Raw genomic sequence first — 22,971 nt, forward strand, 5'->3', positions numbered from 1 at the left:
ATGGGTATTTTGGGTTGCAACAGGCGGAGTTTCCGCGCTGCCGGCTCCGGCCTCGTGCGCATGCGCGGTGCCCCGGAAGTGCGCGGGCCGTTCGAGCGCCATGGCGGGAGCGGCGCCGCGCTCGGGCCCCGCGCTCGGAGCAGGCCCGGGGCCCCGCCAGCGGGAGTGGCGGCACCGCGCGGGCCCGGGGCCCGGGGCACGGCGGGCAGCGAGCGGGGAACCGGCCTCGGGCGGGAGGAGCCCCGGGAGAGGCTCTGCGGGGAGCCAGCGCTGGCGGGGCGGCAGGTGAGGGGGCGCCGGGGGAGGGAAACAGCGCCCCAAGCCGCGTGTCCTGACGTATCTTTATTAAATTGTTAATTTAGAGAGCTTTAAAACTTAGAGCTAATGTATAATCTAAACTAATGTATGTATATATACATACGTATGTGTGTGTATATATATATATTTATAACGTGCGTGTGTATGTATAAATACGTCTTACTACGTGGCATGTAGTACATACACATATATATATTTATAATTCTAGATTACGGCCTCGTTTGTTTTATGGCGGTTGTTAGGTACTAGCAAATAGTTTTACAGAATTGCAGTCTTTAAGGTTTAAATGACGTCCATCTTCCTGTTTTTTTAAGCAGCTCATAACGTATTTTTGAAGTTGGTAATGATTGGTTCATGCTCCTATAAAACGAAATAAATAACTCGCTCTGGGTATTGTGGGCTGCCTCTACATTTGCATGGGCATAGCAGTCCAGGTGGTAATGCCTCCATTCTGCCTCTTGAAATAGCTTCATGACAGCTGCTGTGTTTTACTAAACATTCATGGCAGCTCTATTAAAGCACATTTTATGCAAAAGCAGCTTCTTACTCATTGCTGCGTGAGCTGAGGTTTCAGCCTTACTATAACACACTTCTCTGACAGATCATAGACCACGTGTAAAACAAGAAAGAAGCTTTTATAAAGAGTTAAAATAGTTCAGCATATTTGGGACTTTCAAGTGTTTTTCCCAGTGTGTTTTTAGTTCTCAGCATTCATGGGTGTTTCAGACCAGTGGGGATGCAGATCCTGCTGTGACCTAAAGTTCTGCATTTCATTTTTGCAGCAGTTCCCTGTACTTCTCTTCCAGCAGTGATGATGAATTTGAAAACTGTAAGTAATGACATGTTGGTTTGTGTTATGAAGGAGTATGAAAAGGACACATTTCTGTCTAATTATAGTGAAGCATTTTTACATGTTACTTTCTTTCCTTGCTTCTGCTGCAGAGTAATTCTCTCCTTGCAGTGCAGTCTTGGTCTCTGTGCCACAGGGAGTGTTCTTGAATTGCCTCAAGTTTGACTCTTTTTGCCTTGCATTACATTTTTCTTACTGCCCCAGTTTTGTCTGTTCCCTGTCACTCACTTGCTTCCTTTTTAGTCTCCAGAGAATAGGAAGCTGCTGCCAGCTATGAGGAATTGAGAGTTGGAATTATATGTGTTTATTTTTTGAAAATACTTTAGACCAAATTTTTACTAGTTGCAAACTTTTAAAAATGCATAACAAGAGACACAAAACCTTGTCCTTAATGAGTCTTCTTTTGTTTCAGTTTTAGCTAGACTGAAAACTCCCAAATCTGTTTCTAAAAAGGCAGATACAAGGTGGGTGCTGTCATTAATGAATTTTCTGTCTTCATATTGTAGTTTCCTGTATCATATTGACTAATCAGAATACAGGAAAACAATCTAAAGTTGTATTGATTCAAAGGCCAGGCTAGGAGAGAGTGCAGACAGAACTGTTGCATCTTCAGTCATGTTCAGGACAAATGTAAAATGGGATATTTGGAGCTGCTCTTGACATTCCTATTCATGGATGCAGTTGGTGGCATTTGCTGCAAGCTGTTGATAATGTTATATTGGGTGGCTTTTTTTGGATTGCTGTTTTAGTAAGGCAAACTTACTGTCTATTTTTCTGCTTACTCCTACCTTTATTCCACACAATTTGCCTTTTTTTTTAGTTTGACAGACTTCATTGATGACTCAGATGATTTCTTCTTGGACATGAAAGTAAAAAAGAGGACAACTAAGAATGGTAAGCAATCATCCATAATGAAAAAAAAAATATATATATATAAGTTACTGTTCTTTGTGCTTTCCTGTTTTTCAAGGGTTTTCTTCTGTGTTAAGACAAAGGCAAGTCTCCTAAATGCAACTCCCAAAACTTTAAGCTCTTTCTTTTGAATTGCAGCACAGAAAGATCTTCAGACCCCAAAAAAGCTGATGACACCTGGAAAGAGAAACACTTGCTGCCAAGAATTGCAATATCCAGATACTTCAAGTGACACTGAAGATTCTGTCTTTGTAGAAACTCCATGCAATAACCACCAAAAAGAGGGAGTGAAAGACTTAAAAGGGAGTCAGAAGTGCATAAATCTTTCACCTCCACAAAATCAGAAAGGATCACTTTTCAAAGGCAGTCCAGATTTACTTGTTAGAAGGAAAGAAAGAAGCTGTGAAAATACAGAAAATAAATTGCCAAGTGTGGCAGTAGCACATGGTACAGGGGTGGAATCAGATAGCTCAGATGACAGTTTTGAATCTTTAATGGAACGGATAAAGAAGAGAAGTCTACCCCGAAAACCAGCCTTAAGCACCAGCAAAAGTGTCTTTGAGCCAAGCACAACAGGTGAGCACTCCTGAGCTAACCTGCAGTGGCAATTGCCTGCTCCTTTCCATTTGTGTGGCATCAGCCTCTGAGGTACAGCCCAGCAACTTGCAGAGCATTTTGGTACAATCAAAAATTACTTTGGGCATTCAGAAAAGTAATCTTGTGCTATCAAGATGTGAGTTTGTCACTGTTGCTTGTTTTTATCATTGTAGGCACTTTTTGTTTTTAAAATTATTCTGAAAGCAAATCTGGTGGATCCTTTGGTGGTTTCTAATGATTCTGTGATTTCTTTTTTTAATGTGTGCTGTGTAATCCTATGACTCTTCCTGTTGAACTAGAAAACATCAAGCCACCCTGCAAAGATGCACAGCCTGTGAAAGGGGAGGGAGGCAAGACACTAAAGCCCAGATCCATTTCACTTCAAGAAACACCTTCCATGATAAGGACTCCTGCAAGAATTACTGGGAATGAATCAGTCAGTTGCTCACAGTCAGCAAAGACAGAGAGAAGGTGAGTGTTTCTCCCATAGGATAATTACAGGTGGACAGAGATGCTGAGTATTTTGCATAGGGTCATGTGATTCTTCTGCTACCTAGAAACTTCTGGTAATTCAGCATTTGTTAATGGTTGAATAGCTGGAAACCAGAGTTTTCAGTCTCCAGTATGACTGATCTCTGCCAAGGGGAATTGATGACAAATAAATCTGACAAATACAAATCTTCTGTCTAAATGTTATCTCTCTCACTATTCCTTGTTTTGTACAGCATGTGCTGGTTCTACAGATTGTATATAACCAGCTGCTTACCTCTGAAAAGATATCAGAACTAATTCTATTAGTAATTAATGCCTTTTAAACAAGAGTGTATTGATTTTTTAAAAATCTGTATCCTTATAACTTGGAGAATTCATGTTTCTTCTTCTCTATGTGGATGCAGCTTAGGGTTTTCAAAATAATGCAGTTTTCATTTTTAATAGTTGCCCTTGTTATGCCTTCTAGCCATATGCTGTTTCCTTTAATGATTTTATAATGGTGTATGCAATACCAAACCTTTAAATGATATCTTTAAAGGTGAGACTTTGTCAGAATGCTGGAGCATTGGAGTTAGTAATCCTGGTGGAGTATATGCTTTCCCTGAAATAATTCCTGAGCATTCTTGGACTACCTTTGTTTCTACAGACCTGAAAATACACCTTTATTGTGATGATCACATTAGGGCTGTTGATACATTGATTAAATTTTGGTATAGTGTGGCTTGCTGTGTCACAAAGTCTGAGGAGTCCTCATAATTTTGTCAATTAATGAAGTAACTGCAGGACTGTTGCAAGAGCTCTGCCCTTTCATGTCCTCAGAGGGGGAAGGGGACAGTCATGGGTCTCATGAGGGCAAGCTGATGGAAAGAGTCAGGAGAGATTTATGCCACTTGAAGCATCCCTGAGATCTTTATTGGCTTTCAGGTGGCCACTTTTTTTCCCTGTACTTTTCCATATCTCTGTATTTCAGCAAACTCCTTAATGGCTTTTCTTGCAGGGTCAGGGTATGCTCAGTGCCTGGTTGTTTCTTGCAAGATCTTTCAAATCCAGCTTCCCAGTATGTGAAATATTTCAAGAGAAATAAAGAGGAGCTGGCCCAGAAGCTCTACAACCTGTTTAATACTACCATCTTTGAACAAAAGGTTGGTTTCAAAATAAGAACTAACATTCTAAAATGTTGGTTAATATGTTTTCACTTTTTGATGTGATTGCTCTTTATCCTCTTCAGATTGTAGAAATTAAGCTTTTTAGCAATGGGTTATGTTTGAATTAGTTCCAAGCAATTTCTTCCAGAGGGGTTGGTCACCAGCATGAAGCAGCACTTTTCAGCTTGGCTTTGCTTTCCCAGATGTAATGGAAATGCTGCATGTAGTCTTTATTCCTTCCTGTTGGATGTTCATGTCTGCCTTTTGGAAGAGATTAAAAAGGTGATCCTTCAAATCACACTTTAGGGTGAGCATAAAGCTGCAAGTTGTGTTTCAAATTCAAGGTTCAGTTTCAGAGAACTGATGTCTTGACCTGGGATCATCATCTGGGATATTGGGGACTCTCCTGTGGTGAGAAGTATCCTTGAAAGGAAGGGTACTGCCCTCAGTAATTCCAATGGGATTTTTCCCAGGAAGGAAAGTGTTTTTATTATGGAGAAAACACTGTTGAGCTGACAGGCTGAGGTCATGATTTCACAGGAAACTGAACTGAACAGACTCAGTATTGCTGAAGCAGAAAATCTTACTGCCCAGTGCTTCAGCCCTGTACCTTGAGGTACTTGGAGGTAGAATAGAGGAACCAAGGACTTTTGTCTCACCCTGCATTGTGAAACTCCCATTGTTGGTTACAGAAAAACTGATGGTGGGAATAAGAAGCCAAGGAGGGGAGTTGGCATCTGAAGTGTTAAGGGCACCAAGAGAGACATCCTGCACTGGCTTTGCAGTAGATACAAGGGAAAGCCAGAGGGCCAGAAGGTAAGAGGAGAGATAGGAGAGGGGAGAATACATGCACTGTTTTGTTTTTCAGTTACCAGAGAACATGGAAATAATCTGGAATAAGAAAATGAGAAAGACAGCAGGGTATTGTGTAACAGGGCAGAGGGAAGAAGGGAAACGTTACGCTCGCATTGAACTCTCTGAGAAAGTCTGTGACTCTGCAGGTAGGTCAAAGAAAGGGTGTGTGGATTGTTTTTGAGGATGTGTTGATTCTTCTTTGAGGAAGCAAGTTTTAGAGATAAAAACATAAATCTGATGATTAAGAGATTTGGAACTGAAGCTGGCTTTGAAATTTCATATTGTCTTGTATAAATAAATAAATACATGAATGGATTTATCCACATTCCAGAGCCCTTCTAAGAGGCTGGGCAAATATACAAAATGTGAGAATAGAGATGTAGTCACACTAACTGCAGTATTTTTTTTAATTTTTTTATTGGAAGACCTATAGGCATGGTGTTACTCTAATTCTGTGTTATAATGGCAGTCTAAAATTTGACTTTATTCCATCACAGCAAGACACCTTGTTGGTATTATTTAAAGCTGGAATAAAGACAGGTCAGTGCCAAATTAAGTTCCATTATGTGGTACTGTGATTTACTTCTCCCTCATCCCCTCCCAATATGGGAAAGTGAATCGTGACATGGTTTGGACTGACAGGGATCTTGAAAACCATCTTGTACCAACTCCCTGAAGTGGGCAGGCACACCTTCCACTAGAACTGGTTTCTCCAAGCTCTGCCCAACCTGGCCTTAAACACTTCCAGGGATGGGGCAGCTTTACCAACCAACCAACCAACCAACCAAAAGAACCCAAACAGATGAGGTGTGTGGGGGAATAACTAGGATGCAGAATTGGGGCTGATCACAAAACTGGAAATGCAGCGAGTAAAACCTTGTTTAGGAGCCTTTCATCTTACCAAGACATTGGTAGTTCTAACCTTCCAAATAATACTTGTACCTTAATACAGAATGAATGCCAGAGGCCTAAAGCAGTGAGCAAAGGTGAGTGTGTTTTTCCCCACACCTGAGTGCTGTTTGTCTTTGCTTTACCAGATCGCCTTCGGGACACGCTGATCCATGAGGTTTGCCACGCAGCCACCTGGCTCATCAGCGGCGTCCGGGACGGCCACGGCCGCTTCTGGCGGTTCTATGCCAACAAATCAGCTCTAACTCATCCAGAGCTGCCAGTGGTGACACGCTGCCACAGCTATGAAATTAATTACAAATTCACCTATGAGTGTGTTCGCTGCAAAGCTACGTGAGTGATGTTTTCATCTTGCATGTAACTGTGTATTAATTTTCTAACTTGTCAGTCTGTGTGTCTGGAAATCAGGGTTCTCTGAAATTTTAAAGCAGTTTGGATACTCTGATGTTTTCCAGAGCCCACGGGACCTCAGTATGTGATTCCAGGTAGTTTCATTTCTAGTTCAGAGGTCAGGACAGGCTGAAATGTCATCTGAGGGCCACTGGTGATAAGGGAAGGTCTTTGGGAAGCAGTAAGATTCATAAGCTTTGAAGGAACAAATCCCCATAAAAACTGGGCATAGGATACTTGATAGTGATTAGATACTAGATAAAACTAGAGGAAGCTTCCAGCTTTAATTCTTAATGACTTTAAATTATAACTGCAACCTCACAGATGTGAGCAGCACTCTGATGGGAAGGATTGACACTAGGACACAGCCTGTAATGACACAATTTACGGCTTTTTTTTAACCTCAGGATTGTATATGACTCCTAGAAGTACTGGAAGGAAACATACCACATATCCTCAAATGTTTATTAGGACTGTGCAATGCAGTAGTTGCTTAGATGCAACAGAGCATTCAGAAGATTTTTTTCCTTTTTTAGTTGATGTGTTTGAGGAGAAACTCCAAGGGGCAGTTGATACATGTCTTGTGGAGGTATTTGGAAATGTAGCACTTCATACTGGTAGGCTGAGAGTAGAAGGCACAAAGGAACCAAGTGGAACAGGTTCAGGGTAGAGAAGTATAACAGAGATTTGATTGTACCATTGTGTGATGTACTGTTTGCTCCCTGTTCTAAATACTGCCTGAGAAATCTGACCCGAGCAGCAGAGAAAGGAGCCCTTTCCTGAGAGTCCTGTGCCATGCAGGTGTTTGTTTTTGCCTTGCAGGATCGGGCGGCACTCGCGGTCCCTGGACACGGCGCGGTTCGTGTGCGCCTTCTGCGGGGGGCAGCTGCTCCTCAGGCAGCCCCTGGCCAAGGGGGGCACCCCTGCCAGGACACAGCTCACTCCCTTTGCCAAGTATGTGAAGGAAAACTATGGACTTGCTAAGAGAGAGCAGCACGGGCTGAGTCATGCAGAGGTCATGAGGAAGCTCAGTGCTGATTTTGCTTTGAAAACCAAGGTGGAAGATTGCTTTTAATATCTCAATATACCTCCTTTCTTGGTGCCACTTAAATTTTGTATAGAGAGTAGTAAAAGTTCTGAGCAGCACTTACACAGAGCATGTCTTCAGTGACTCTAATGAGTAAGGGATTTACTGTTTCATCTGGGCAGCTGATACGCTGTAGACTCTGTGTGTGCTGAAGAACTGCTTGGTGTGCCTCTGGCTGGGATTGCCAGAGGCAAGAAAGTCCAGGCCCACCAGCCCAAGTCCCCTGACTCTGAGTAACTAACTCTAAGGCAGGAGAAGGGGCATACCTGAGTGATCCTTGGCTGTTTTTATTAAAATTAAGTGGTAGTTAGATGGTGCCTTAAATCCATTAACAGAATATGCGAGTTTCTCCAAAGCCCTTTAGTCCTCAGTAAGATTGAAGCTCTTTGATTGAATTTGCATGTAGTATACCTCTATCACTGAGATTTAATAGAAACTAAAATAGATGCAGGTGGTCAGGTTGGGGAAAGCAGATTCACTTGCCCCCACAGAATGAGGAGATCTTGTCGTGGCTTAAGGCTTTCATGTAAAATGCAACTGAATATGTGTTACAGTATTTGTGTCTTCTGAAAGCAAATTGCTCAGGGGCTTAATAAATTTGATAATCAATAAATGCCATTTTGTATCAAACTCTTGCAATGAACCAGGCTGCTTTGTTTCAGTTTAATCATGGCTGTGTAGGAATACAGAACCCTGGTATCAACCCAGCTCTCCTGGCTGTGATCAGCACAGTCATTTAACATCCTTTGGTCACAGGGATTGCAATCCAAGGATGCCCATTCCAGGAGACCCAGGGCTGTTGGGTCATCTCCCAGGAGCCCTCATCAAGCCTAGGGGCACTGAGGCACCACCCTCCCTTCTCTAGAAATGAGAAAGGTGAGCACTGGAACTAGAAACCAATAGCAAAAACAACAGCACAAAACCACTGACCATTCAAAAACTGATTAATTACTGTTCACAGCACTTCTGAGGAAAACAGTAGTGAGCAATTTACTTCAAGGAAGTTCTACAAAGGGGATTTGTCAGTAGAAATGTAGAAAGATTGAAAAGTCAAGTCAGACAAAACAATGGGGTTATGGGGCTTCCACATCTGACAGCACTTTACAGCTGCTAATCAATACTGGCTGGCACTGGCAGGGAGTGCCTCTGCCTCAGCTCTGTCACTGTCATTGTTCCATCCTTTGCTCACATGAGACAGATTCACACCACAGATGAGGATGTACACAATGGCAGATGCTGTGAAATGCAACAGCAAGAACATTTAAAGGCATTAATTTGACAACAGCTGCTTTGTTCCAGTCTTAAGAAATTTCTGCAGTTAAGTTCAGCATGAAAGAATGTCAGACTTGAGTATCTATGAGTTCTCTGCCCAGCATCTTAACCTTCCTTCCTCTGGGAAGAAACCACAGTCCTCTCACTGAGCCAGCAGAAACAGGTCATTTTCTAGAGAACCTCAGTGCTGGGCACACACCAGCACTGCATGGAGTAAGAGAACACAGACTGACCAGAAAATGCAGGCACTGGCACTTTTTAGCATTCATTTCATTTCTATTCCAAACAGCTCTAGCTTTGGAATTTTTTATTTGGTTTGACATATGCTGAACACAGGTCCTATGTCAAAGATCTTCCAGGTCTGTTCCCAGGCTTCCCTCCCACCTCTAATCTGCCTGGGTTAATGACCAGTAATCCAGAACATTACCAGATATAAGATCATGGTCAAATATAGCTACTAAGAGAAGGCAGAAGGTGGCAGCATTAGGTATGACAGCAGGGACACACTTTTCCCCTCTAACCCTTGTGTTCCAGGCTCCTGGAATAAAAGTAAAGCAGTAGGACTTCTGTCAAAATACAGAGGGAGAAACAACAGGTTCCCTAGGTGTGTGTCTTCCAGAACAGGAGTCCAGGTGCTGCCCAGCCCCACCACTGAGACAGAAGTGCAGCAACTGCAGACACAGCACACCTTTGCACCAAGCTGGGGCAGGTAAAGTCCTGATCCTGGAGCTGTGCTCTTTGCTGCAAGAGAAGAGGCACAGCCAGTACCTTCACTGAGGCAACACAGGGCCACCCTTCAGCCTGGAGTAGTTCTTGAAGATTTTTTCATGTCACTTTCCTGAAGGGTCTGCATTTCCTCCTCACTCTAAAGCAGCAAGTTCCTCCAGCAGCTGCTCCTTCTCCTGCTGCAGCTCCTGCACACGCTGTTTGTTCTGCTCCAGTCTGTCCTCGAGCCACTGCAGCAGGGGCCCACTGATGGCAGACATTTGGCTGCAGAGGTTCTTTGTGAACACTGCAAAAAGCAACAACACATCAGGCCAGGGCAACACACAAAGTGTGTTGCAACACCCCCAAAGCCAAGGAAACCTTCCAGCATCCTGGCCATGGCAACCACAGATCTGCACAGGCAGGAAACACCATTTCAGGCAGGGGTGACAGACCTATGATGAAAATCTGCACACAGCTAATCACTGATGCTAATTGATTTCTAAATTTAGAAGCATCACAGAATGCCTCATTCCCTAAACGTATGAGAATGGACAATGGGGTAATAAACTTGGAACAGAAGTGGGATTAGGATTCACCCCATCACAGTGGCAAAAGGAAAGATGTCACACCCATGTCACACCTATGAAGTGTCAGGAAAGAGAAGTGTGCCTGCAGGCCAGCCAGACACTTCTTTAACACTCAACAAATCCCCTGTCCTATTCCAATAGAAAAAACAACCTAAACAAACCAAGCCCCCAAACCCCAAAGTCTTTTCGTAATCTAAACCAATTCTACAAAGCCTAATGTTCATGAACCCCAGGATTAGGGTGTTTTACAGCTTTTGAAGTTTTTATTTTAGGTTCCTAGTTATAATTTGGTTCCTATGTAACAAAATTCCACCGTTTTGATTCTGGGAGCAGCACCCTTGATTGTCACATGCAAGAATGGAATCCTTACCTGAGCCATTATGGATCTTGGTTACAGAGTCAAGATGGGTGAGGCTAAGGGAAGGAAAAGAAAGCAGATTAGAGCCAAGACAGCAGGAATTGTGTATTAAACGCAGACTGTAAAAACACCTGCCCATGAATGACTGCCCAGACCACAGGTACACCTAAACCTCTTCACCTGCTGAAGCCCTGCACATTCACAGAGATAACAACCTGTGATCACAAAACCTGAACATTCTGCTGCTAACCCCAGACTACAGACTTCAGTAAGTTCTAGAGAGGCACAGGAGCTGCTAGTCCTTAATTTCTACAGCTTTGCTAAGGGTTTGGTAGTCCAAGAACAGCAACAGTAGAACATGTCAGCAAAGACAGCCCTGGAGAGGGGCAGAGCCCCAGGGCTGTTACCTGTGAATTCTCCTGTAGGCATCCTGCTCTTCTTGGCAAAGGATCTTGGGCAGCTCCACAGCTGATTCCAGACACACTTTCCCAATGGTTTCATGAGGGACAACATGAATGGGAATTTCAATCCTTTCGTATCTAGAAGGGTATGAGATATAATTAAAAGCAGAGAACAAAAAAATTACTTCTACAACCTTGCAACTGTCTGCCCAAGGCCTGGCAGTGCTGCACATCCACTTCTGGGAACACATGCCTGAGCTGACAGGGAAAGGGAAGCATTTTATATCCACATACTTGTCTTGAATTTTAATTGTAAGGTGCAAACCTGAGGGCTCGACCTCTAGAGCTGGAAGCAAAAAGATGGTGCTGCTACACAATGAATTGCAGGACAAATCCCCATCCTGACCTCAGCAAATCTTTAAAGAATAAATTATCTAGGCTAAACTAATCACTCCTAATCTTTAAATTCTCTTCCAGCAGCCTGCATGAGCATAAGTCAGGAAACCCTGTGCAGGCATCTCTGTACATTTGCTCCTCTTATTAGAGAGAGCCAGAGAAAGGAGAGACAAGACAAAATACAATCAGACATAATATTCTTCTGCTGTACTCACTCTGAGCTCTTCTGGGCCTGAATAGACTGGAAACAGGTATAGAGAATTCTGCCTGTCTAAGAGAGACAGCAAAAGTCAGGTTCCAAAGGCAAAAGACATCTAAAACCACACATTCCTTTAGGAAGCTTTCAACAGAATTCCAGATGTTTTCCTGTGATTTTCTTGCTGGAGGTGCTTAAAGCACACATTGATAAACCCTTTACTGATGAAAAAACTCTTAAGCAGCAGCTGCCTGGACAGCCTAGACCTGAGTGTCAGCTTATCTCACATGACAGCTACAGCTCCTGGAGAGGCAGGAAGAGGGGCAGAGCTGTGTGTGCTGGGCTGGACACCTGAGGGAAGAGCCCTGGCCCATTTCAGAGCACATTCTGCAGCAGCTGCAGCCCCCCTGGGCTGTGGGACAGCACAGAGCAACCATCACTTGCTCTCCTGCCCTTGGATCACCATCCAAACCATTCCCACTGTGCTTTCCATGTGCTCCCAGCACAGCTCTGCCCTCCCTGCAGGCTGCACCAAGGGCTTCAGCTCTGCCCTCATGTTTCTCATGACCCCCTGGAAGGTCTGTTGCCATTTTTAAATTGCCTACCTTGGTGTTCTTGTCCTCAATGAAGCAGGAAAAAATCAGCCCTACAAACCCTTGGTCCATCATCTGATACATGGCCTGTGTACGGACATCTGCAGGGACAGAAATGGGAGTGAGAGCTGCACTGCAGGACTGGGAAATGATCTGCCACCTTCTGAAGGGTGACCTGGTGACAAATGTCACAAATTTTATGTTTACATCCTTACTCTGTGTGACTTGAATTTGAATAAAAAACTTGATCCAATTTATAATGTACTTAAAGAGCAAATCTTAAAGATGAGCTCACAAAACCAAGAAATTATCTCACAGCCAGCCTGGTGCCACAGGTCACCATGAAGTCCAACACATACAAGGTACTCATGTGCTCTTTTGAAAGTTTTCAGCTCAGCATTAACACTCATAGAAGTCAGAAATCATCACAGCAGCCTAGGATCCACACAGCTTTTTCTGCTATTCCCCACACCCAAGGTCTGTTTTTTCTATCTGTAAGAACAGCAGTACCAGCAGGAGCTGATCTGTGACTCCTGAGTCATGTTTGAGCCCTTGGAGAGCACACACAGGAATGGAGCTGGCAGGGGCCCCTGAAGCCCACCCAGACAATCTGGTCCTATCAGGGAATGTTTCAGACTCAGAACTGTTGGAATGTGCAGCTCTGGAGCTCAGTGACTGAGTCCCAGGATCACAGCTGGGAGTTTCCCCAGAGCCCAGCCCAGGGCTGCTCTTACCAACGTGTGAAGGCCACACAGTGATGTGGGGGTGGGAGTGGTACCAGCCCACCACCCTCATGGGGCGTCCTGTCATCTCAGCCAACCTGTGTGGGGGTCAAGGAGCTTTTGGAAACAACAGACGAAGGAAGGAGCTGGATGTACAAGGGAAATCACCAGAGTTTTAAAAGGGCTCCCTGTGAGTTAACAGAATTCCAGATCCCTTTGGAGAAATGATAAGAAACAGTGCAGGGAGCTGATAGGAGCCTCTTCTCCAGCACCATCAGGAGTCACAACAAACAACATTTGTGGAAACAAACAACATTTCAGCAGCTGCCCAAACCAGCATCCCTGGGTGTGTGTGGAGAAGAGGCTCCCCAGTGCAGCACCTGGAGCCTTGCTGACCTTTCACCTTCCACCCTGCTGAACTGCCACCCCCCTCCACAAACACAGTGCAGTTTTACCTGTGACCAAATACAAAACAATGATAAAAAATTTATAACACAATTCCTCTGCAAGCGCTGGAACCAACAAAGACTCCAGGGAAAGGCAACTGCCAGCCCAGCCCTCCCAGCTGAGAGCCTAAAATACAGCCCGTGAAAAGAGCTCTAAGGCAAAGCACTTCCCTGGCGAGCCTGCTCTCTGCTAAAGGATATCTCTGCTTCAGTGGAAGCAGCTGAGAGCTGCTCTGGCGAGATCTCCACACGGTCTTTCCTCTTGTCAGAGCGGCGCAGGATTATCACAGAATGGATGTGGACGATCCGGCTGGTGTCAACCTAAGGGCACAGAGGGGAAATCAGTCATTCCTCTGCTAGAGAAACACCCGAGGGCGCGGCCGGCTGCTCGGAGCATCACAAGGTGCCGCGGGTACGAGGAGGGGACGCTTTCCTGACTCTGGGCTCCGACTCTCCCCGGAGCGACCCTGGGCCGCACACGACAGCGGTGCCGCCACGCGCCCCTCCCCGGGGCCGCCCCTCCGCGGGCGGTACCTCTCCGATGCAGAGCCCCATGACCTCCTCTTTCTCGGTGCTCAGCGCGTGGTTCAGGCACACCAGGAACGCGTCCGCCTCCAGGTGCACCGCCTGCACCGCCATCTTGCCGATCCCGGCCGCCTGCTCCCGCCCCGCCCCCTCGGCGGACGGACCAATAGCAGCGGCGCTCGAGAGCCCCGCCAGCCAATCGCCGCAGCCTCCGCCGAGGCGAGCGGTGCGGCGCGGCGGAAAGGCCGTGCCGCCCACGGGAGCGGTAGCGCCGGGGTTCCGCCCGCGGTCCGCGCGGCGGCCGATGCCCGCGGCGGCGCGGCGGGGGGCGGCAGGGCCGGGCCTGAACGGAACGGCCCGGCCCGATCCGGCTTAACCCGGCCCGGCTCGGCTCGGCTCGGCCCGCGGCCCGGCCGCCGGGTCCCGCGGGCAGGCGCGGGGAGGCGGCGGGTCCGGGGGGCGGGGGACGGCTTTGCGCGGCGCACGCGGCGCGGCGGTCACGGCGCGGGTGCAGGTAGGTCATGGCGGGCCCGGCCCGGGGCCGCCTCACGCCCGCGGCCGCTCGCCAGCCCCGCGGCCCCGGCTCGGCGTGTGCCCTCCTCCCGCCCCGCCATGGCCGATCCGGGCCCCTGCCCGCACCACACCCCCTCCCCTCCGGCCCTTCCCGCCCCGCTCGGCCCCGCTGCTCCCCGCCCCGGCTCTTGCACCTTTCCCTCGCTCTCCCCGCCCCTCTGCGTGCCTCCCCCCGCATTATGTCCGTCTTTTTGTCTTCCTGTTTTTTTAGATCCCACCAAAGCTCGGCCTGCCCTCCCCACGCTGCTGGACTGCCCGGCTGGTCGGTGAGCATCTGCTACCCCTCAGTAGGTCGGGCAGAGCGGAGCGTGGAGTCACAGGGGCTTGCTCCAGGCAGAGTAGAGTCTAAACCCCCAAGAAGAATCTTTAGAGCGTCTCCACATGCCCTTAAGTCAGCATATCATCAGATCCCTGAGCTGTTCCTGAGCCGGGCTGGGTTTTTCAGGAAGGCTCAGCACCATCGTGCTGAGGTGTGCAGGCAGCTGCCATGGCCCGACAGGCCAGCCTTGCTCTGGGGGCTGTAACTGTGGCAGCACAGCAATGCTGAGCTTTTCCTTGGTGCCTAAATGGCAGCTGAACTTCCAGTTGCTTTTTAGAACAGAAGGTGATAAAGGGTGGAGTTTGTTCAGTACACTGGCCTCCAGCTCTGGGCTGGTCCAAGCAGCATCTGGAGCAATTTCTGTCACTGTTTCCATAAAATATTTTAATGTACCCAACTTAGAACCAAATAAATTGTCGTCACTACAAGCTGCATTCCTCCTCCTGGCCATTTTGATATTTATCCATATATTATGGCTGAGAAATCTATCCAGGTCCCAGAACAGTGTTAAACTTCTTAGATTGATGCTAAGATGGACAGAAGATCTAGCAGTATTATTCCTGTCTGTGGGAATTTGTATTTGAATCTCCCCAAAACAACACTTGGAACACCTCAGCCTTCTACAGCTGTTTTCATGGGAATGTTAAAGTCTCAAAGGATGATGCTGCAATCCTGCAAATTTGAGCTGTTGGGGTTTTTGTTGGTTGTGGTGGGGTTTTTGATAAGTCATGAAGCAAGCAGTGTAAGAATCCAGGTTTAAAACTTGTTTAAAATATTAGTAAGCTCTTTTCTCCTTCCACCCATGTCTTCCTTCAGGCTTTGTTTTTGCTTTCTGATCAAACCTGCAGAAATAGACACTGTATGTTTTCAGGTCACTGTCTGAATGTGTGCTTGTGGAATCTCTGTGGTTTCTTTGGTGTGTTTGGGTGCTGCAGACACCCCATTCCTGTCCCACTCAAACCCCTTTCCTGTCCCACCCCAAACCCAATCGACGGTTTTGCCTGACCTCAGGATTTTCCATGTGGCACTGCCTGGGCATGTCCACAGGCCAGGCTGAGCCTTTCAGCTTTGCAGTTCTGGGAAAGCTTGGGGCAAATCATTGGGGCAAAGAGTGAAAACACACATTAACCTCTGCCCATTCTGCACAGTGTCCTCTGCACAAGACCTTGTTCTGTTGTCCTGGACCTGTCATCGCTGCAATCTCTACTCAACCATGAACACAAATGTGCATTTTGTGCTTTAGTCTGCCTACCTGTAGTTCAGCCAGGCTGAACCAGGTCAGTATTTGGATAGGAGACCTTCCAGGAGGGTCTACTTACAGCTCACTTACTGAGACGTATTTTTCTATTACTGGAACCAGTCTTGAGCCTTCTGGTTCTGGGGATGATGACCCATAGAAATTCCAGCTTTGAACAGAGTAAAAGCAAGTTCTTGGGCATTTCTGATCATGATGGAACACTTTGCAGTTTACTGCAGAGTAGGAGAGTATCCTGGCCAAATTCCACCTGGGGTGATTACATTCAGCTGACTGCAAATGATCAGTGGCAATTGCATTTCACTGTCGGGCAGAGTTCCACACAGGGGTTTAAATTTGTAATGAAGCTTAGGGCAAAGCAGAAAGGAAAAGAATGGCAGAAAGGCCTTGTCAGGCTGCTGTCACATTCCTCTAAATGCCAGTGATCCAGCTGGTGGGGCATTCCTTGGAATGCCTGTCAGAACAGTGGTGCTTTGTGTAGGGCACATACACATCCCCGCACGTCAAGCGGGGAAACAAACAGAATGGGTGAAAAGAAGAAGAAATAAAAGAACACTCAAAGTTTTCTTTGTGATGGTGTTGTTCAGGCTGATCCGTGGTTGGTGTTTTGTTCTCAAAAGGTAGAGAAACACTGATGTAAGATATGGAAGGCATCATGGAAGAGAATTTTCTGTTATATATGCATCCCAGTGTATAACAGTTTGTTTTTTTTTTCTCTCCCTGACTTTCCCTCCTTTATTTTGTACCCAGATTTTCTTGCTCCTGTTTGAAATATGCCTTATAACCTTGCAAGTTTTCAGAAGACCACTGTGTTTCACTGGGATAAGGAATATTGCATCTGCTTCATAGCAGGAGGATGTTGTATGTGTTACAGCTTAACTTTGTTCTACTTTACACCTAGATAAAGGATGAAGACTGTCTATACCATTTTGATTACCTCTTCTAGGGTTCAAAGAAAATAATTTCCCCTGACCTCCATTTGCTAATGGCTCAGCTTGATCTAAGGGGCACACAGATAAACGTGCTGTTAAACAAAAGTTACAGTAGCAGAAACCACCTCAATGCCCCAAGCTCCTCTGCCCGCCTTGGTGGCTCTCTGTGACTAGCCAAAAGCTGAGCAACGCAGTCCTGAATGCTGCTCCCGAGGAGTTTGGGTGTGAATGGACAGTGCTGCCAGCCCTGAGAGATGAGACAAAGGACCCTGCACCCCGACAGCTCTGCGAGCTCCAAAGATGAGAGTCCTGCACACCGAGTTCCATGCTTTGTCTCCAGACTGATCTTCGTTCCTGTTAAGCTCACCTCGCTGCTGGTCACGAGTTTTGCTTTTGGGATTTAAACCACCTCACTTTTACCCCCCGTTTTACACAAAGACTGTTAATAGGACTGTTAGTGGAATGAGCAAAGCCAATACTCACAGGGTTTAACTTTGTACCAATAGCACCTTTGCCCCAGAATGCCTTACCAATGCCACCTAACACGCGTGTCCCCGTGTACGACGTGGCCTGACGTTTCCTCTGGCTTAGGCACCACCTCAGCCTCCCGAGCTGACTTTTAGGGACATCTCCACACGTAGCATCTCATCCGAGGAGTCAGACACCACCTGTCTGCCGGCTCCGGGAGCTCGGTGAATGTGCTGGGAGCTCAAGGCAGCAGGCGTGCAGCCCGCGGGCCGATGCCGTGCAGCTGAGCCGCGGAGGGATGGCGCAGGGAGGGGAGGCTGGCGCTCCTCCCGTGCGGCTCTGGGTGCGGCGCGTGGGGGTTTACTGCGATGAGCACCGCAAAACCTGGCTCGTGGCTGCAGAAGAGGCAAGTGTGCGCTTTGAGCTTCCCCGTGCTTGTAGCATTGCTGTTGCAGGTGCCTCTGCCAGTAACTGCGTGCTCTGTTTGTTACTCTCCCCCAGGAGGAAGGTATGCTGAGGGCTCGGATCCAAAGAGTTCAGGTTCCCCTGGGTGAGGCGCTGCGACCCAGCCAGCTCCCCCCATCCCGGCTGCCTCACATGTGGCAGCTGTCCCAGGGTGAGCAGTACAGGGATAGTAACTCTCGCGTTTGGGAGATAGAGCACCATCTCATGGTAAGGATGGTGGCAACAATAGACCATAGTCATGCCTGTTTGTGAAGTCATTTGAGATCCTTGAGGGACGACAGAGGACTGTTATTTTGTTGAAGTCCATTAGCTCAACCACGGTAACTGTAGACGTATTGAACTTTTCCTTGTCACTTACAGCTTGGTGGTGTTGAAGAACTGCTGCTTAAACTCGTGCCTGGGGATTAATCTGGTACGTGCAGACATTACCCCTGCTTTGTACTGTGCACGGTTTACTCCCAGTCTTTCTTTAATACGAATTTTTGTCTTTCAGGAGCAGTGGCTCTAGGAAGATGCCATTGTCTGTTTTGTACAATAAAAGGTTCTCTCTCCACTGAAATGCAGCCACCTTTTGAGGTGGAAGCAGTTAAGCAACACACAGCAACATCACACAAGAGTTTAGGACAGGCAGTGAAGAGGAGTATTGTGACCAAGTGAAACATCAGGGGGAGTTCTAGGTAGGCAGAATGTAATTGCCCCAAGTGGAATTTGGCCAGGATCCTGCAAATAATGCCCTAGTGATACTGGAAACTGCTGTGAGCTGGTGACTTGGCAGACACTAGAAAGGCAGCAGCTCCCAGCTCTGAGCAGAGGCTGAACTGTGGCTCAGAGGGTTCAGTCTCACCACCACTTTCAGTGACACTGGTTTTTCCTTAGAGGTCTCCCATTCAACTACTGGTACCACCAGCTTTTGCTTGGCTTTTAATCTTACACTGATACAGGTGTCACAGCTGCAGAAAAATCAGCTTGAGTGTCTGAAATCCTTTTCCATTGGATTTAAACAAGATGGAGCTGTCCTCCAATCTGGTTGAGGGTTTTTTTGGGTAGAGGGAGATGGTTTCCAAGAGACTTTCTTCTGAAACACAATGAAAAAAGCCCTTCTTGTTGGCTTTATAGCATGCACACAACTGAGTTGTCTGGTTGATTATTTTTTTAAATGCCTTCTCTAGCTGCAGTTCTATGACTTGCCACCAAATCATTGATTGTGTAAAGCTCACAGAGGTGGATTTCACATAAACATGAGTATAAGGTCTAGAGATAGAAAACTCTTAAATTTAGTCAGCCATGTTAATTTGAATATCTTCTGGAATCTTTGGGAAAAGGACACATTTTAACTAGAGAAAAGAAAAAGGCTTTTAAACTTAGTGACATAAAACTTCCCCTATTCATTGTCCTCATCATCATCTTTTAGTCAGACACAGAGAGTTCTTGTGTATGTTGGCAGGCACCTGCAAGCAGCAGTAGATGTTTCCTGAATTATGACAGTGGGGGAAACTGGGGGCTCTTGAAAGATGTGGCTGTAGGACATTGTCTTTCCCCCACCCCCTGAAAAGAACCTTGACCTACAGTAACATTTTCCTATCATTTTAGTTCTTCAACATGTCCCGGAAGGATCCCTGCCAGAAACAAGCCTGTGAAATACAGAAATGCTTGCAAGGTACCAAATGTCATTTTGTCTTTTATGTCTTGATTTTTGGTGGAATTTAATTCTTTTGACTTAAGCTTGTTGTTCCTTCACCTTGAGAAGGAATGAAGCACATTAGCATTGCCTGGTTGCAAAATGAACAAAATTATAATCTCTGATTTTAATAGAATAGCTCTGTGCTTAATTGTAAATAATGAGACATCTTTAGTATAAAGCAGAGCATTAGTAACAGTAATGTGCTTGTAGTGTTCTCCATGCTGGCAGTGAGATCCCAGGTGTATTTTTGGGACTCAGTTGTGGGCAGGGAGAGCTAGACATTATAATAAGCTCTGTTACAGTGTGGTTTGTGAGGGAGTAGGTGGAATGTATGAGAAGACTGCAGAGCTGCTCCAGAGGTGTTTCAAGAGCAGGTGAGACAGAAGTCTGTCAGAAACAGGTTAGATGATCTATGAGGTGGTATGAGATGGTCTTCATGTCCCCAGCATTTGTCTAGAGACTTTTATTGTCCTCATGGTTTGGAGCATTCTCACACAAAGGACTACTTTCCCTGTAGTACTGTACTTTAAGCTGATGGTGTGACAATGTTCTTTTTTTAACATTTATAACTTACTATAACATTTGTGAAAGTTATTCCAAGTGTTCTGCCTGTGTAGATTTGTGTACAGTGTTGATCTGAATGGTTAAGTGCTGGCAGAGAAGCTCTTTGCTGCATGTACACTTCACTCACTGCTGCTCAAGCTGTCATTTTGGAGTTCATGAGCTGCTGTTCACGTATGGTGCTGTGGAGTTGTCTGATGTGCACAGATGAAACAGCTGAGTTGACAGAAAGCAAAGCAATTTTCCCCTGTAAAAATTAAAGTACAGAGCCTTAACTGTGGAATGCACAGTCACTGCACCCAGTGTGTGATGTGGGAGGGTAGGAACTGGACCTTTGAGAGATGCTGACTTCTGAAAAGTCATTTTTCCGAAAGATCTTGCTGCTTCCTCTCTGAGACTGAATGCCTGCTGTAAATCTCTTTTGTATTTTCCTATCTGTGTGTGACTTTCAGGAATGCATTCTTGACAGATAATGTTGTGCCTGTACATAGCTACAGTTTTAGAAATAAAGCTGCAAAGGCAGAGAGACAGTTAGGAGAGCCTTGGAGCACTCATCAGCTGCAGGTTATGGCAGGGAGAGATCAGCTCTCCTCTCCAAGGGCCTGCCATGCCTCCTGGGCTGCCAGCTTGCAGACATCACCACAACCTTCTTCTCAGGGGTGATCTCTGTGTTTGTGTTGCAGCTCACCCACCAACCCAGTCAGGAAATTCATAGCCCAGTGATCACAGCAGTGTGGTTTGCTTATTAACCAGAAGATGTTTGCTGCTGCTTTCTGGGCTCTCCATGGGTGTTCTGTGTCTCACATTATGCTGCTCTTGCTGCTTTTAGCCTTTTAAAAGTCAGTGTGGATGTGAGTACAGCTGTGTAATGGTTGCAGAGCTCATCCAAGGCAGAGCAGGTGGCTCTGCATGCCCTGTGTTTCTGGGCAGACAGGCAGATGGTTCTAAACTCAAACCAGACTCAGTCTCTGCAGGTCTCCTCTCCAAGAGCTCTGGCCACAGCTTTAGATAGCTGGAACTAAAGAGAGGTTTTTGTGAGCAAGAAAATGATGGAATGTTTGTAAGCAGCTGCAGAGCTGGGCTGGGTGTGCTCCCTCAGGGAACAAAGCCTGTCCTTCTCTGCAGACCTGGTGTCTCCTCCTTATTTTCCAGAGAACAACTACCTGGAGTCCAGGTGTGAAGCTGTGCTTCAGGAGATGCGGAAATGCTGCGCTCGGTACCCCAAGGGCAGATCCGTCTGTTGTTCAGGGTTTGAGAGAGAAGAAAGGGAGAGAGAAAAGGTTAAGTTGACTGCAGAAGGATTTTCCCCACCACCTCAGTAACACAATGCAGCTCCAGCAGATGCTGGAGCATGGACTCACTTGAAGAGCTCGTGTGTGTTTTTTCAAGCCTTCTTTAGACTTTCAGAAAAGCCAGATTGCTCCTGGAACACACCGTTCAGCACACCAAAAAGCATTACACAGTACCAACATATGGCCTGGTTAACAAACTTTATTTTCCGTATGAAAACATGATCTATGTTGCCTCTGCATCACACCTGTGAAATGTCAACTTGATGTTTTTAGGATGCTTACCTTACTCTAATCCATCCTTGCTCTAAAAATGGAGAATTGGAACCGAGTTATTCTGGCTTCTGGAGTGAGAGGTACAGGAAATGAGCTCAGAAGAGTGAGTTTAAACATGAAACAAACCCATCTTGACACAACAAAGGTATTGCTGCCACCATGCAGTAGTTCAAGACAACATTTGCCTGTCCAGTGGTTCAAGCTCAAGGATGAGAATCAGGTCTGGTGATTGTTTGTAAGTCTTGTATAGACCATGAGTGACTATAAGTCACTTTGCCCAAGTGCCTCACTTTTCCACTGGACAGAGTTGTTTCTTTTATATTTGAATTGCCTACACGCTGCTATTTGCATGATAAAGATGTTACAGGAGTATTATTTCAGGGATTGCTACAGGGATAGAGTATTTTTTTAAAAAAGCAATATTCATTTGAAAGATTTGACTGTTGATACAAAATTTATAAATTTATGTCTAATTGAACACCTTTAAGCAATATGCTTTCAATCTAAGTCCAGTTAAAACTGCTGATACCCAAAGGCCTGTCACAGAGCCCTGGGCTAGATCCAAGAACTGACTTAGGTGCTGCTTACTCAACAAGCAGTTGTAGGCAGTTATTTTCCACACAGCATTCCAGACTCACTCCCAAGCAGGCTTTGTCTGGACCCCAGGTGAGATGGCTTTCCAGAAGCTCTCGGCCATGCAGCAGAATTTCCTGTGACCTGTAGGAAGAGCTCATAGACAGGTTCCTGCACCACCCTTCAGAGCTGCCTGTCTCGCTGTCCCCTGTAGCAGGAGTCCAGGCACCCACATACCAGGCTCCCAACCCACTAGCCCTAACTCTGTATTAGATCTAGCCGTAAAGGACTTTTGTGCTGTGATCAAGTACAACTTACTTATGAAATAGAGCTTCTATAAACCACTGAGGTCTAGGCACAATAGTTGTGTGTACTGAAGCCTAGAAGAGCAAACCATCTGTATTCACTGCTCTGAAATACCATGGTACAAAATAAACGACTGGAACAAATTGTGGTCTCTGGTTGTTTGTTGAGCTGCAAGCCAGGCAGGCTTGGCTGCTCTTCACAGCCCAGGACCACGTGTGGTCATATTTAAATAGAAGCTGCTTGATATTTTTGTAACTGGGGCTGAAGAGCAGAATCATTTAGGGCTTGTCTTCCCCTCCCAATGTCCTCCCCCTCCAAGAAAAAACCCTTAAGAGAAAATAGGGAGTTTAGTGTCCCTGAAAAATAGGAAAAAATTATGACAATGTTGTGAAACACCTCAAACACTGACATATAGCTCATTTTTCTCTTTTGCCCTATCTGAGCATGAACAGTGGCAAAAAAGTCATTAATAGATGATAATATATATATATATATATATATATGTAGGCTTCTG

General features: G+C 46.1%; 3 protein-coding genes across 24 annotated transcripts; 2 read left to right on the top strand and 1 right to left on the bottom strand.

Moving 5' to 3' along the window:
* Positions 1–45: 45 nt before the first annotated feature.
* GCNA (germ cell nuclear acidic peptidase) lies at positions 46–8,531 on the top strand. 3 transcript variants are annotated; one of them, XM_079318778.1, is made up of 11 exons: positions 46–285; positions 527–573; positions 1,104–1,147; positions 1,581–1,632; positions 1,989–2,062; positions 2,219–2,656; positions 2,977–3,148; positions 4,167–4,311; positions 5,183–5,315; positions 6,207–6,411; positions 7,291–8,531. In XM_079318778.1, the coding sequence occupies exons 1-11, from the start codon at positions 61–63 to the stop codon at positions 7,541–7,543; spliced, it is 1,788 nt and encodes a 595-aa protein (XP_079174904.1). In that variant the 5' UTR covers positions 46–60; the 3' UTR covers positions 7,544–8,531. The 3 variants fall into 3 exon arrangements, with proteins under 3 accessions (XP_079174904.1, XP_079174905.1, XP_079174906.1); XM_079318779.1 differs by lacking the exon at positions 527–573 and having other exon boundaries at positions 66–285; positions 1,101–1,147; XM_079318780.1 differs by lacking the exon at positions 527–573 and having other exon boundaries at positions 66–285.
* Positions 6,223–13,920, bottom strand: BRCC3 (BRCA1/BRCA2-containing complex subunit 3). Of its 2 annotated transcripts, XR_013775972.1 has the most exons (9): positions 13,769–13,920; positions 13,435–13,555; positions 12,801–12,887; positions 12,079–12,167; positions 11,493–11,548; positions 10,888–11,019; positions 10,493–10,536; positions 9,596–9,839; positions 6,223–6,360 (listed from the first exon to the last, which is right to left on the bottom strand). XR_013775972.1 is itself a non-coding variant. In XM_079318811.1 (8 exons), the coding sequence occupies exons 1-8, from the start codon at positions 13,871–13,873 to the stop codon at positions 9,688–9,690; spliced, it is 786 nt and encodes a 261-aa protein (XP_079174937.1). In that variant the 5' UTR covers positions 13,874–13,920; the 3' UTR covers positions 9,011–9,687. The 2 variants fall into 2 exon arrangements, 1 of the variants encoding a protein (XP_079174937.1); XM_079318811.1 differs by lacking the exon at positions 6,223–6,360 and having other exon boundaries at positions 9,011–9,839.
* A 131-nt stretch (positions 13,921–14,051) lies between these two features.
* On the top strand, positions 14,052–22,772 carry CMC4 (C-X9-C motif containing 4). 19 transcript variants are annotated; one of them, XR_013775981.1, is made up of 10 exons: positions 14,052–14,273; positions 14,544–14,598; positions 15,800–15,928; positions 16,657–16,767; positions 16,853–17,712; positions 17,808–17,978; positions 18,132–18,183; positions 18,265–18,448; positions 19,362–19,428; positions 21,166–22,772. XR_013775981.1 is itself a non-coding variant. In XM_079318829.1 (7 exons), exons 4-7 carry the CDS (start codon positions 17,675–17,677, stop codon positions 21,333–21,335), a joined length of 327 nt encoding a protein of 108 aa, XP_079174955.1. In that variant the 5' UTR covers positions 14,052–14,273; positions 14,544–14,598; positions 15,800–15,928; positions 16,657–17,674; the 3' UTR covers positions 21,336–22,772. The 19 variants fall into 19 exon arrangements, 11 of the variants coding, with proteins under 11 accessions (XP_079174955.1, XP_079174956.1, XP_079174946.1 ...); XR_013775979.1 differs by having other exon boundaries at positions 16,657–17,712; XR_013775982.1 differs by lacking the exon at positions 16,657–16,767 and having other exon boundaries at positions 16,808–17,712.
* The last annotated feature ends 199 nt before the right edge of the window (positions 22,773–22,971 follow it).

The sequence above is a fragment of the Erithacus rubecula genome, assembly GCF_903797595.1.
Source record: "Erithacus rubecula genome assembly, chromosome: 15".
Lineage (NCBI taxonomy): Eukaryota > Metazoa > Chordata > Aves > Passeriformes > Muscicapidae > Erithacus > Erithacus rubecula.